General features: G+C 43.7%; 2 protein-coding genes across 2 annotated transcripts; one reads left to right on the forward strand and one right to left on the reverse strand.

Moving 5' to 3' along the window:
- Positions 1–126: 126 nt before the first annotated feature.
- On the forward strand, positions 127–1,600 carry LOC117041164 (exosome complex component RRP4-like). Its single transcript, XM_033139598.1, has one exon. It carries the CDS (start codon positions 297–299, stop codon positions 1,221–1,223), a length of 927 nt encoding a protein of 308 aa, XP_032995489.1. The 5' UTR covers positions 127–296; the 3' UTR covers positions 1,224–1,600.
- A 1,606-nt stretch (positions 1,601–3,206) lies between these two features.
- FN3KRP (fructosamine 3 kinase related protein) lies at positions 3,207–12,612 on the reverse strand. The gene is made up of 6 exons (XM_033139599.1): positions 12,432–12,612; positions 10,433–10,584; positions 8,400–8,491; positions 7,698–7,780; positions 6,984–7,106; positions 3,207–5,674 (listed from the first exon to the last, which is right to left on the reverse strand). Exons 1-6 carry the CDS (start codon positions 12,570–12,572, stop codon positions 5,336–5,338), a joined length of 930 nt encoding a protein of 309 aa, XP_032995490.1. The 5' UTR covers positions 12,573–12,612; the 3' UTR covers positions 3,207–5,335.
- Positions 12,613–14,861: the final 2,249 nt, after the last annotated feature.

Consider the following 14,861-nt stretch of genomic DNA (forward strand, 5'->3'; position numbering starts at 1 on the left):
GATTTTTCTCCTAGTCGCTGGCGCAATACCGCGATCCTTGTTGCGTTTCCGGTCTGCATTTTAACTATTTCCGCTCTTCCGGGGTGCGCATCGCATCCTGCGCGCATTGAGAATTATGGCCAATGGTGTGTTTGGTATAGAGCCGGAAACTGTAGCAGTCTAATCATTTTCTCTCCGTATGAGTGGGACATTTCCTACTTCACATAAATAAGTTTTTTATCCTTATTTTGTCTTCCACTTTACGAAGGAAAAAGTTTCTTCAGGGGAAATCGCGCGGCTGCGTGCCAGCAGTCAAGATGGCGGAAACTGCAGCAGCAGCACCGGCCCTGGCGACATCCGTGGAAGTGCGGCTCCCGGTTCCCCGCCCTCGCCTGGTTCAAAGCTTCTCCCGCGGGGCGGGTGAATGGGACAAGGACCTGGTGGCCCCGGGGGACACCATCACCACCGACCCAGGATACATGAGAGGCCACGGAACATACCTGGGAGAAGAGAAGCTCGTTGCCTCTGTGGCTGGTGTTGTGGACAGGGTGAACAAGCTGGTCTGTGTGAAAGCTTTGAAAACGAGATACAATGGCGAAGTTGGTGATATTGTGGTTGGACGAATCACAGAGGTTCAGCAGAAACGGTGGAAAGTCGAGACCAATTCCAGGCTGGATTCTGTCTTGCTCCTTTCATCCATGAATCTTCCAGGAGGGGAGCTGAGGCGGAGATCAGCAGAGGATGAACTGGCAATGCGAGATTACCTGCAGGAAGGGGACCTTATCAGTGCAGAAGTCCAAGCTGTGTTCTCTGATGGGGCTGTATCGCTGCACACACGGAGTCTGAAATACGGAAAGCTTGGCCAAGGTGTGCTCGTCCAGGTGTCCCCTTCCCTCGTGAAGCGGCAGAAGACCCATTTCCATGACTTGACTTGTGGGGCTTCCGTTATCCTTGGCAACAATGGGTTCATCTGGATCTACCCAACACCCAAACAGAAGAATGAGGAGGCTGGGGGATTCGTCACCGACCTGGAGCCAGTGCCCTTGCCTGACCGTGAAGTGATTTCGCGACTCCGGAACTGCGTTGTGGCTCTGGCAGCGCAGAAACAGATGCTCTATGACACCAGCATCCTCTACTGCTACGAGGCCTCACTTTCTCATGAGATCAAGGATCTTCTCAAGCCAGAGATGATGGAGAAGATTGTGCTGGAGACGCGTCAGAGACTGCTGGAACTCGAAGGGTGATTGGAGAGGGAAAGTGGCGAGGCAGTGATGGTCCTTTCCTTTCAGGGATCTAGCCTCCCCGATGTCCCCCCCCCCCCAGTGTGAGATTTCATTACAAATCCCATACCAAATAGAAAAAGAGGGACTGTGGAAACGATGAGAACTTTTGCTTAAGAATCTTGGTATCCTTTGTTATCCTGTGGCCCTCCCAATGAGGCTGGACTACAGTTCACACCACCACCACCAGCCACCAGCTGTACTGCCTGCAGGGGCTGTTAAGTTGGGCTCCAGCAGGATAGGAGTCCAACAGCTTCTCAATGGCTACTGCTTCCTCAGCCCCTGACCTAGCCGAAATGCAGCATCACATTCCTCTACATGTAGCAGCATTGTAAAAAGCACCTGTGATACTATGGATTCTTCGAGCTATGTGTGTGTGTGGGGGGGATTCTTTCTTTTTACTGGAGATATTTCAATAAACTTTAGTTGTTTAAAAAAAGTTTATTCACAACTGGGAAATACTGAAGCTCTTATTTCCTAATGTAAAAATCTGCTTCGTAAATAGTTGTATTTTGTTTTTGAGTTTCGGCCTTGGTTACAGAAAAGGTGTGGAAAACAATACAACCCCAATATAGCTAAACCCCTTTCTGGTGGGTTTGCAATGTGAAACGTGGTCATTACTATCCCATGTGGGAGTGTTTGTGTAAACGAATTTCGTTATTTATTGATTTCCAAACTCAGCACTCTCACCAGTACAAAAGATCTCTATACAGACCTTATTCATGGGGATAACTCCCAATTTACATAGCAAGATACTGATAACTCATTTGGGAACAGCTGCCCATTTAGTCATAGCTCAAAGTGGGAAGCACACTTGGGGCGGAGAGCATCCATCTGTCTCAGGAGACAACAGTTGTGCATTTGCAGATTAAAGTCAAATTGTTGGAAGGTTTATAGGGCCTCCTGTACCTGTAGAGACAGATACGGGAGATACATGTTTTGTTGGAGCTGGGGCAGATGAAGGCTATGGTTGGGCTGCTGCAGATGCTCTAACACTTTTAATAACAGCACAGAAGCCCTGTTCCACATAACTGACACACTTCAAAATTCAATGGCATCTGCTTGTGAAATATTTCAGTCTAGTCCAGGTTTAGCCAATGTCTTGCCCTTCAAATGCTTCACTACCTCCCATCAACCGTTCCTAACAATTTGCTAAGCTCTTTTGCACTGATGGAGCAGAGTCAAATAACATCCAGAAAGCACCACATCAACTACTGTACCCTGGTCTAGTCCCTTGAAAGCAGTCAAAGCAACTTAAAACTCACTGCACTAACAGGTATTTAGGAACCAGCATTTCATACACTGAAAGTAGTAGTACCTGTGTGTGTATTGGATAATAAGCTATTGTCATGCATCTCCGAAATCAGAAAAGGAAAAAGACAGGTGGTGGAGGAAAAGCCAAATCTGTAAAGATTATCAAAGATAAATCCAGTGCTATTGTTTTACTGTTACATGACTCTGCCATCTTGGTTAACACTGTACAAGCAGAAACTGTTTTTCAAAATTTGCAGGTCTTTTATTTTCTATTGGTTCTTAATTGTTTCACAATATTTACAAGCAGAGGTGCTTGAAAGGTTTTGAAGGGAAGGTATCATTGTTTGTAATCCAAGCCACATATAGAGAACCTAGACAGATACAGGAAGCTTCTTCCAAAAAGGCTTGGGACAGAAAGAAGCAGCAAAGACCAGCAAATGGGTCAGGGGAAGCTGGGTTTTTAAAAGACATAGCAGAAATAAGAAACCTACAATGTGGCAATGAATTACTTTGTGGCTTAACAAGCCAATTGCAGAAATATTGATTAACTTTATTGATGAAACAATACAGTATGCATTGCATATTTGTGAAGGCAGATTCACAATGTTTGCACAATGCAAATATTTGGAGGTCATAATATTTTGTTTTTACCATTGCAGATAGAAAATAAATAAAAATCCAGAGAAAACTTAATCAGTCCGGAAAATATTTTATTTAACACAACCCAGAAATATTACCAGTTACACTCATGAGCAATGCTTTGCTTTAAACCCAGAACAGCCACTGATACTATTACTAAAAGTAAAAGTACATGCACACTGCTAAAATTAATAAAGAAGTTCATATCGTGTTTGTTTTTAGTGTAAAACCAATTCAAAAATAACAGGAAACACTGTAGTGGAATGTTAAGTTTAAGCCAAAAGAGAGCATTCAGTGTTTGACATGAACATGCATTTTGGGAATCATGCCTCTCTCACCTACCTGGTGATATTAGGCATAGTGTTTGTTCATATGTATAATTCCATCCTAATCCCATTATTATTAGACAAATTGTATGAGCTCTAGATCAGTTTGCAGAGTTCACAGAATGATGTAACTGAATAATTACATAAGGAGAACAAGAAACTGACATGCATAATGGCCACAAGAGGGAATCTATTTTCCAAATGCAATTTTAAGGAACTTCCAGTAAGAATCCAGGCACACGGATTCAGCATGAGTACCAGCCACAAACCAGAAAGGATCTGTGACAATACCTGCAGTGAACGTGTACCAGTCCAAACCACCAAACAAGAAGAATACTAGAATAAAGTAACTTATGCATGCTACTTTTACATATGCCTCTTCCTCCGCTTCCAATTTAACCCTGCATCACACAACCAACATGAGGGCAGCTGCCACCTGGACAGAGAATTAATGCTAGAATTGAACTCTTTAATATCAGTTAGGCATGGAAAGTCATGCCCGGCTGGTGAAAAAACTGAATCATGTAAGACAGAATTTTACTGCAATATTACTTTGAGGAGGATGTGCTGCAACAGCATTTTGGTTAGAATTAGGGTTGCCATGTTTTTGTGTGGCTAGATTCTCGTGCCTTAACAACTGTATGACACGTAAAACACCAACAAGCAAACTTTTCCCAGCAGGAAGATGCTGCACTGAGGAAAGACGCACCATCGTTTTGCCTGTCATTTTATACTTAAATCATGAGAGCCCTGTTGGAAAAGGAGTTGGCAATCCTACACAAAAATGTGGTCCTAAAATGGAGAACAGTCTAAGTGTTATGATGCCTTCCTCAAAGTGTGTGTCGCATTCCCAAACCATTGGGTAAGGGGAAACACTTTAATGAGAATGCATTTTTGCTGCATTACTATCTGCCAGAAGGCATTTCACTTCATTTTATCAATTGTCAGGAGGAGTATAGGAAACTCTTAATGAATTAAAAGGCATAGAGCCTAGCAAGCTGCCATAAGACACACAGCCTGAGACAGCCACATATGCCTATAAATTACCAGCTAGTTCACCAGGGACTGGAAACACATTACAAGTCAGCAGATTATTCAGGGAGGCAAGATCATGCTGGCTAGCAATGGACTCTAGCTGGAGGCTGATAGATGAAACTTAACGGCATGGAAGCAGGTTACCATAAACTGTGGTCCATACAAAATGTTCAGTCCAATTGCTACAGATGTACTAAGACATACTTGCAATGCTAACTGGAATAAAAAACTATTGAAGCCACCTATACTGCAACCCTTTATCTTCCCATGTGGAATGAAGTCCCCAGAGACTAAATATATGCTTCCAAATCTATTTCCAATTCCAGTTCTATTTAGAACATGGCTGCTATATTCTTTTGGTATCTCTCACAAAATACTAGATTGAAAGCTAAGTAGGAGGAAAAAGAAAAAAATTATTTCCATTCACTAAGAATGTTATTTTTTCTTTGAATGTATATGTATGAACATAGCTAGCAGATTGTTTACCTGTTCTAATGCCCTGCTTGGATTTCTCTCTCTCTTTGGCATTAAAATTTTATTCCAAACTATTTGAACAGCAGGAATTTCCCCCTAGATCTATGGGACTACCTCAAAACAAAACCTCTTTCATGCAAATCAAAGGTTTGTTACCTCCTTGGGCAGCTCTCTGATAAACTGCAAGAATAGGACACCAAACCTAGGGCACAGGATGACTTGGCCTTTAGCTGTGGAAAGAGTGTGCAAGCTCAGGTTCTATTACAGCATATACACATTAGCACAGTTGAAATCCCATGGTGTGTATATATTTTCCAAAACAGGGAAATAAAACCTACAGGTAGGAATTCAGTTGACCAAATTCCTCATTATATTGATAGATGAACCTCTGTACCCTCCTCCAAAATGATTCCAATGATTCATATAGTGAAACAGCTGGTACAGCTTGAGTCGTTTATCAAACCCTGGTGCTTTGGGGATTTTGCTGTGGTAGGCAGAATAAAATGAACCACTGAAGCCACCAAACATCCCAGCAATTGCTAACTCATACTCAGAGTGACCATAGAAAGCTGCAGGGTCAAAGATAACTGGCCCAGAGTCATCTTCAGCTACATTTCCTCCCCACAGATCCCCATGTAGAAGAGCAGGAACTATTTCCATATCGCCAAACAAACTGGGCATCTTCAGCTGAAAAAGAAAGCAGGAATTGCTAAAGTTAAGTGTAAGGGGGCGGGGTGTTCTAATTTGTGGCTTTAAGCAGTAGACACATCAAATCCCAATACTGTGTAGAGAAAAAGAGACAAACCTAATTTCAACGGGTCTGGACAACCTAGGTGCATAGGACTCGAATTAAAGTAACATGAACAGTAGAGGGCACATCACATTCAAAAATGAAGTACCTATATACTCGAGTATAAGCCGACCCGAATATAAGCCGAGGCACCTAATTTTCCTACAAAAACCTGGGAAAGCTTATTGACTTGAGTATAAGCCGGTTCACCTTTGCTGCTGTGGAGGAGGAAGAAGCAGCTCCTTTGCCGCTGTGGAGCTCACCCCGTCGCAGGGTTTCGAACCGCCATTCTTCTGATCAGCAAGCCCTAGGGCTCTGTGGTTTAACCCACAGCACAATGTTCCCTTGTGTTATACAGAGAAGGCTGGGATCCTGTCCTGTTTAAGCAGGAGCCAGGGAAAGTGTGCACCTGTGGGGTTTTAATACTTCCTTAACTGATAGGCTTTCTGCCTTCTGGGGTCTAAAGTTTGCATTTATGTGAGGAGTTCAGGAATGGAACAAGCTGCCTCGGGAGAGTAAAGAACCGCCGTTCTTGTATGCTTCTTAAGGAATGGTTGACTGGGGTGAGCGGGCGGCAGCAGCACGAGCGGAGAGAAAGGGCTTTCTCGCTGCCCCCACCGCCTGCCTCACTCGAGTATAAGCCAAGGGCAGCTTTTTCAGCACAAAAAATGTGCTGAAAAACTAGGCTTATACTCAAGTATATACAGTAACAGGATTTTCCAGAGTCTTGTTAGCATTTTAACCAGATATCTGAGGTACTACTTTATCAAAAGGTTTAAGGAAGATTTTTAAGCATTTTGAATTTAAATTTTTAAAAATTCTCAAACATTCCTTCTTACATTATATAGCCACATGATATCAGTGTTTATTTCAATGAAGAGAATGCTTATTTTAGTCTTTAATTGATTTTAAAATGTACTATTGTATATTCAAATAGCTCCTCCTCTCCCCACAAATATTATTTGGTCCTTTCCACATGAGGTCTCTTCAGCGCTGCTACGGTATTGTTCTTCCACAATTAGTAGAGACCTCAGAGAGAGATGGGTGAAAAGACTCTTTTCCACTAGTTTTTTAGGTTCTGAGGAGAAGGGGATCGTGACATTTGCAGACAGTGTAGGTATTACAGAAACTCTACACAAATTTGAAAACAACCCCACTTCTACGAATGTGACAATTCCCTCTATGGTCCCCATGGGACATCGTTACCTGGAGTTTTGCCCAAAGTTCTCTTGCTTCCCTGTCTCCAGAGTTCTTCTCAATCATGTCCATCTGAGGTTGAATTCGTTGCCTGGCAAAGAAAGTCACCCAATCCTGTTGCCAGTCATTCACCTAAACAAGCAAGTAGTCAAAAATTCAGCCAGTTTGCCTCTATGAGAAGATGCCTTGAAGAAGGCCCTTGGATGAAAAATGGAAATAAGACAAGCAATTCATAAACCAATTAAGCCATACCATTTGTATGGAGGCTCATCTAGACCTATTTACTTCTCTGGTGCTTAAACCGGTTTAAATGGTTTGTAGATGAGACTTTCAGACTATTAAAGACTTTACAAAAATATGAAATTATACACTTTTATATATAAAAAGAAGACTCTTGTTGTGCTAATTAGCTATTAGCTTACTGCTAACACAAACTCTTGACGTTGCATAAGGCACAGCAGTTGTTTTCAGGGGCATTCACTGGTGCAGCTGTAACACCAACATCTGCTGTTGTGTTAGCTGAAAGGTGAAGATTGGTTACTAATACCAAAAGTTATGACAGTAGCCCTGGAATCTTCATACCTAGTTACAGTTCTCTGAATTAATATTTAAAAGTCCTTCTATTCAAACATATTCAGACTTTCCCAATTAAAGGAAAATTAGAAGTGAACAAAAAACTAAAAGATTTCCTCAGTGTGGAAGAGCCATTAGTCCAGATCATACCTGTGGAAGATAGCCACAACATGTAACAGTGTGGAACCCAAATTTTTCCACAAACTGAACCCCAGTTTGTTCTTCACCTTTACCTATTAAAACAGAGAGAAGTGGTGACTGTCTGTTCTGAACAGAATAACTTTCTAAAAATAGGAAACTTTATTATGCTATCATTTAAAAACCTCTGTTCTAAATAGAATTGCTTGCATTAAATAATAAATAATAATAATAATAATAATAATAATTTAATTTATATACCACCCTATACCCGCAGGTCTCAGCTGTCACTAGCATGAGAACCATAAAGGTTGCTCCACCAAATCTTAAAAACCTAGAAAACACATAGCTCTTACTAAGTTTCTATGTTTTCAGTTTTCAGCTACAACAAATTAAGTAAGATTCTGAGAAGTATGCAGTTGCTACCACTGGATCTGAATCATGGGTGAGAAACCTCAAGCCTGGAGGCCAAATGCAGCTGTCCAGTGCTTTTTTCTCAAGGGTACGCAGCACCAATTTCTGTTGTTTAAACGTGTGACGCTTGCTGTAACAACTTCATGGGGAGCAATTTTCAGGGAGGGCTGACTTGCCCCAGCTTGTTGCCATTTTAGTACCCCTTTATGCATGCAATGAAGAGTTTCTAGGGGTTATGCTATAGAGTTAGAGCAAAACAGCTGGGGGCATTGGCAAGTCATGGACAGCTGGGTACTTTACCAACAGTGTTTGCATCTTTCTTCAGCTTCTCCCCAAGTTTTTGATTGTGAAGATGAAGATCAGCCAACTGTGTTCCAAGTTTTTCTGCATTTCTGGTGGTTAAAAAAATAAAATACTTTTGCAAAGAAACAAAAATTTGATGGTTTCACCATGAAACAACATCTGGGAGGGCACATGTTTTACCCAACCCCAATTTAAGAGGTACCTATCTCTAAAGGACAGAAAGAAGGTTGTCTCATCCAGCACCTCAACACATTCACTGCATGCATTCAAGACACCATGATCCCTTATAACACTAAGCCTGTTGCACGTGATGGAAGCCCAAATATGGGGTTGTTTACCATACAGTGGCCTATTAAGTTACCTTGGACTTTGGGCAAGTGACTATGAAAACAGGTTTGGAGTTCTTGAAAGAAGAAGTATGCGTTGCATCAATCAGCATAAACTTTTGACCTGTTGGAAACTCAGCCAGCAATAGAGGAGGAATTTTGGTCCAGTGAGATGTCCTGTGACAACAAGCTGATCTGGAGGATTTAGGGGCAATTTGGCTTTAAGTGTGTGTCTTTGAAGTAATATGGCTTCTATATCCAAACTGAAAAATTTCTAACCAAACTGATTTGTTTGATTACAATAAAAATTGATTTGTTGCATCAACTCCGAGTTTCCATTCCAAAATAAAAGATTAAAAGACTATCAAGCTGTTACCAGCATTCCAGCAGAATCACCTATTGGGAAAGTTCCCTAGAAAATTATAACGGCACACTTTGGCACACGATGACCGTAAATCTATGCATTCAAAGTCAATGAGGTCCTATACACAAGTAAATGCATACATAATTAATTAATAATTAATATATTAACATTGAAATCTCACCAAATATATTAAAGAGCAAACAAAGTAACTTGCAAAATGTCTGTATCAAAGTTTATAAAGGAAGTTCAGTAAGATCAGGGTAATTTACCCTCCTCCTTCATGGATCACTGCCTTGTCGTGGCGAAGGGGCTTGAATAACTCAAGAGAAGCTATGAGCTATGCCGTGCAGGGCCACCCAAGATGACCAGATCATAGTGGAGAGTTTTGACTAAATGTGATCCACCTGGAGCAAGAACTGGCAAGCCACTCCAGTATCCCTGCCAAGAAAACTCCATGGACAAAGACAACAGGCATATAAAAGTTATGACGCTGGAAGATGAGCCCCTCAGGTCGGAAGGCGTCCAACATGCTACTGAGGAAGAGCGGAGGACAAGTACAAGTAGATTCAGAGCTGAGGCAGTGGAAGACAGGAGTGCCTGGCGTGCTCCATGGGGTCACGAAGAGTCGGACACAACTAAACAACTAAACAACAATTTACCCCCTATCCCAGACAAAGTTATACACTGTAGCTTCATTATTTAGATCAGAATGCAGCTCTCCAGGCTTTTCTGTTTGGCCCTATTTGGATTCTCTCTTGTCATGCCCCTTCCCAGTTCACAACCATCATGGGGCCTGCTCCACACTCTAATGTGCTTTTGCCTGGCTGCAAAGTCCTTGAACTGTGATAAGTCCCCTTGTCCACCTGGAAAAATGGATGGGTGAGAAATGAGTTTTGCATGGCTAGCACATAGCCTACACCACAAACCTGAACGTCATATCCATGGTTCTACCCACTTTTGCTTCTGTCCCTGGTCACCACTGGCATTCAACCTCTGGAAGGTTGAGTACAATGGAATGCAGCCGTCAGTCTGAAGGAGATACCCCAACCCTAATTTAGAATACATGGCAGCATGCTGGCTGCAGCTCAGACTGAAGCAAAGCAATAATAAATTTAATATTTTTGAATAAACCCTTGGGTCCTCTTTCTCCTCTTTAGAAGTCTTCATAAAACACTAATGGGCCAAAATGTTACCCAACTTTAGTTCACATCATTGCATAAATGAATAGTAAATCTGATTAATATGTATTAACTTGTTTTCTTCAAGGTGGTTTACAGGATACTGATTTTCCTCCTTGAATATGCAAGTAAATCGCAGCAAGAAATTGAGACAGAGATTACCTGTTCAAACCCCTCATATCCAAATGCTCCATCACAAACAGAGTACCACCAGCCGGCAGATCAATAACTTTTATAGGTTTAGGAACTTTCACTGTCTTGGTTTGCAGGATAGCTGTTAAACTTGCCATTTCTCCATCAAACATTCTCCTTGCCTGTCAGTTAAAATAGGGGGTGGGGACTTCTGTAAACAATTTCACATACAAAACTTTCCAGCATATGTCAGATTTAAAAGAAAAATAATAATATTAGGAGCCTGCGTACACAGCACATTTCCCCCTTTCTGGGCACATCCGCCCTTTCAGCACTGAATCAGAGAACAATTCACAACACAGCAGCTATTATTTAGCAAACTGCCAAGCCATGTCTGCTCATTCCTTCCTTAACACTAGCTATCAAAACCTCTGCTAATCACACCTCGCAAGTGGCCATTTTCTAACAGGAAAGTCGGCATATAAAGAATGCCTAGCACAAATCCTGTTACCTATCCTGAGATTGAGGTTGAATCCTGAAAATACAGAAGTACTGTTTTTGGGGGACAGGGGGTGGGCGGGGGTGGGGGACTCCCTGGTCCTGAACGGCCTAACTGTGCCCCTGAAGGACCAGGTGCGTAGCCTGGGAGTCATTTTGGACTCACAGCTGTCCATGGAAGCGCAGGTTAATTCTGTGACGAGGGCGGCTGTCTACCAGCAACATCTGGTACGCAGGCTGAGACCCTACCTGCCCGTGAACTGTCTCGTCAGAATGGTGCATGCTCTGGTTATCTCCCGCTTGGACTACTGCAATGCGCTCTATGTGGAGCTACCCTTGAAGGTGACCCAGAAACTGCAATTAATCCAGAATGCGGCAGCTAGACTGGTGACTGGGAGTGGCCGCCGGAACCACATAATACCAGTCCTGAGAGATCTGCATTGGCTCCCAGTACGTTTCCAAGCACAATTCAAAGTGTTGGTGCTGACCTTTAAAGCCATATACGGCCTTGCTCCTGTATACCTGAAAGATCGTCTCCACCCCCATCATTCAGCCCACACTCTGAGGTGAGTGGGGCTGAGAAACTTCAAAGAAGTGTGACTAGCCCAAGGTCACCCAGCAGCTGCATGTGGAGGAGCGGAGATGCGAACCCGGGTCACGGGGTGAGCTCCCATTGTTCGGTCCCAGCTCCTGCACACATAGCAGTCCGAAAGCACATCAAAGTGCAAGTAGATAAATAGGTACTGGTTCGCCAGAAACGGCTTAGTCATGCTGGCCACATGACCCGGAAGCTGTACGCCGGCCAGTAACGCGAGATGAGCGCCGCAACCCCAGAGTCATCCGCAACTGGACCTAATGGGTCCCTTTACCTTCAAGGCCCTGGCTCAGATTAAAGCCCTGCCAAGATGTCCTGTTAGACCAGACATCCACAAACTCGGCCCTCCAGCTGTTTTGGGACTACAACTCCCATCATCCCTAGCTAACAGGACCAGTGTCCAGGGACGATGGGAATTGTAGTCCCAAAACATCTGGAGGGCCGAGTTTGGGGGGTGCCTGTGTTAGACACTTTCTCAAAAGTAAACCTCCACTTCGCTGCAGTGGCGAAATGGATGGTGATAAAGCCCCTCTCCAGCTCCGACTTTAGCAAGTCCGCCAACGAACACGCAGCCAGGGACATCACAACTCTGGCTCGTCCGCAGGCACTTTCTTTCTTTCTGCCGCAGCCCCATTGCTTTTAAACAGCTGCCTGCAGGGCAGGAGAAGTAAACTATTAACATAGCCTCGTCGTCGCGTCACTGTGACGGGTTACGAGCTCGCTCTGTGCATTTGAGCCAATGTCAGGCCACTTTGCGGAAAAAAACAACAACAACATGGGAGTGCTATTCAGCAAAGGGGAGTAAACAACAATTCTCCTTCTTGCAGCACGGCTTTTATTCGACACTTTGCACTTCACTCCCCATCACCCACACCCGCCTTCCCCACCGGGAGTACTACCCGCCGGTGCTTTCCCCCTCCGGTTCTTTCCCCCCACCTCTGCGCGGGAGTTGCTTTTCACGAAGACGCGCCCGTGGTCGGTGTGGAAACTCTCGCCGTGGCTAATGCAGCCGCCCCCCGAGTGGCCCGTAGGCCGGAGCGCCGAAGTGCCCAGCTCCCGCCGCAGAGCCTCCTCCATCCCGCCGCAGAGCCCCGGGGAGAAAGAGGCCAGCCGCTAAGACTCGCCCCGCCCTCGGAGCCGCAGGTCCCGCCCTCTCCAGAGGCCTCCGTGCTCTTCGCCGCCTGCTGAAATGGCGGGATGGCAGTAAGCGCCAGCCGGGGAAGAGAGCCGCCTCTTAGCAGGGCGGTGCCTGCGAAAGGGCGGGTCACTGCCTTTGAGGGAAACGGGAGCAGTTACCTTTTCCTCCCCTTTTCTTCTGGTTCACGCGTGTCGTGTGGGGAGATGGTATTTTAAAGGAGTGGCTTGGTTGCTATTTGAGGTGTGCAGCATTTAGCTCCGCACTTGTACTGGATAAATATGTAGAACAATAAAGCGCATGTGTATACTTTTTATTTTAATTGGAAAGTCATATGTATGTGTGCCTCAGTCAAACCCACCATTAATTGGACTCAGGGGTGCCACCAACTTGAATAAAATATTTGGGGAGAGGCAGGTAAACCTTGCCCTGCATAATGGATCACAAGTTGCAGCACATGCACACCAAATGCATAGCAATGACCATCAGCGGGGGTGGGGCTCAAATATTTTATTGAGGGGAGGCCAAGGGACCTTGGACTCTAGGAGCTGGTTTGGGGGAAATGGAGTTGCAGGCCAATTGGGAAAATGGAGTTGTAGGCCAAATTTGAAACAAAATGGTGATTGAGTACAGTTGCACAGGTAGCCCTCCTAGATCCTGTTGTGTACCCATTGGCTTGTCAGTGAGTTAAGAGATGCTGTGCTGCCTGCTAGTAGGGTGGGGGGTATTTGTCAAGCCTTAGGCTGCTATACTCTGGTATTCCCCAGACATTACCAGGATGTAGTGATGTAGTGGTATGTGGGGTATGGAAGGTGGTGGTTTGTCCTGGAGTGTCTGGGGGGTGTCAGGATTTTTACTTCTTTAAATATGGCAACCCTATTAAGCCCATCATTCTAACCCCTCTGCCTTACACTTAAATACACACATACACAGCACTATTCATTGCTGTGTTGAGCTTCAGACTAATATTTGGAATACAGTCCAACCCTGTCTTTTTTCCACCCTAATGAGGATGTCTTTCTAGGACACAGTGACATTCCAGGGACATCCCTAGTGGTCAACTTTCTGGTTAATTAAGGTTTATTTCTGTTGAGCAGCTGGCTTCCTAGGCTGGAATTATTTGGTGAGTCATCAGTTAATATATACATACCAAAATAAAAAAGGACAGCAGCTGTGTACTGGCTTACAATATCTACCAGAAAAGAGAAGGTAATTGGTATGTGCTGCCTTTCATTTTCTAGGTTTAGATGTATAAATGGAAAATATCTCTTATCTTTTTCTGCTGGAAGCAGCACTCTGTGTGCATGTTTATGCTAAAGTGTGTCTCTGGGTAGGTTGAAGGTTAGCTCAGGAAGGATGCAAGCATTTTTAAAATCCATCTCCCAAACCTGCTAGTTTCCTGTGCACAGAGAACATTCAAACATAAAATCCCCCATCTCCTTTCTAAATTGTACAGTGACATACCCTTTGTTGTTGTTTAGTCGTTTAGCCGTGTCCAGCTCTTCGTGACATACCCTTTAGTAATGTATAAATCATTATTCCGACCAATGAGATGTTAAAGATCAGTGACTCTCACTCAGCTAATTTCTGAGAAAAGATAGTCTTGTGAAACGAAAAAGCACGACAATAACAAAAATAATAGTTTGTAACCTGTGCCTTCATGTTATTCCTATCTGCATGGATATGGATCTTTCTTTCCAAATCTTCTTCTCCTCAGTCCCTCATGCTTGTTGACAGCACTATTTACCTTACTGATAAGGGACACAGCCTAGACTTCATAGGTTATTTTTTTATTTTCCTTTGCTCTTAACATTTGTCCCATTGCCAAGTCTTGCTGCTTCTCTTTTATAAATACACACCCATTCTCTTTGGTCCCCTCTGGTTCATGCTAGATTATTTCATGTCCTTACTATTGCCAGCTTCTCTTCTCTAGCCTTCCTCTTTCATTCTTCAATTCTTACCTCTATCCAAAATTCGACTTCCAAATGTATTCATCTCTATTGCTATAAAACATCCTCTTCAAACCACTTTTGACTTCTCATACTTATCTGCTATGTGCATCCTGTTCTTAACTTTAAAAGCTACCCATCACTTGACCCTGGCTTCTCCTTAAATCTCCACCTATGACCTCTGCTTCTCCAACCCTACCAATATCATCCAACCAAAGGTTTCGTTCTTATTTCAATTACATGCCCATTATTCCTTGTTGCCCCCACAACATAGGGTGAATA

This window comes from Lacerta agilis, chromosome 2, assembly GCF_009819535.1.
Source record: "Lacerta agilis isolate rLacAgi1 chromosome 2, rLacAgi1.pri, whole genome shotgun sequence".
Lineage (NCBI taxonomy): Eukaryota > Metazoa > Chordata > Lepidosauria > Squamata > Lacertidae > Lacerta > Lacerta agilis.

What these genes read in the sequence shown, in the direction of transcription:
- LOC117041164 (XM_033139598.1), top strand. Translation starts at nt 297, where the DNA reads ATGGCGGAAACTGCAGCAGCAGCACCGGCCCTGGCGACATCCGTGGAA.
- FN3KRP (XM_033139599.1), bottom strand. Translation starts at nt 12,572, where the DNA reads ATGGAGGAGGCTCTGCGGCGGGAGCTGGGCACTTCGGCGCTCCGGCCT. An exon ending in GATATGAGGGGTTTGAACAG is followed by an intron (nt 8,492 to 10,432) that starts GTAATCTCTGTC and finishes TTTAACCACCAG; the next exon opens with AAATGCAGAAAAACTTGGAA. An exon ending in GTTGTGGCTATCTTCCACAG is followed by an intron (nt 7,107 to 7,697) that starts GTATGATCTGGA and finishes TTGCTTGTTTAG; the next exon opens with GTGAATGACTGGCAACAGGA.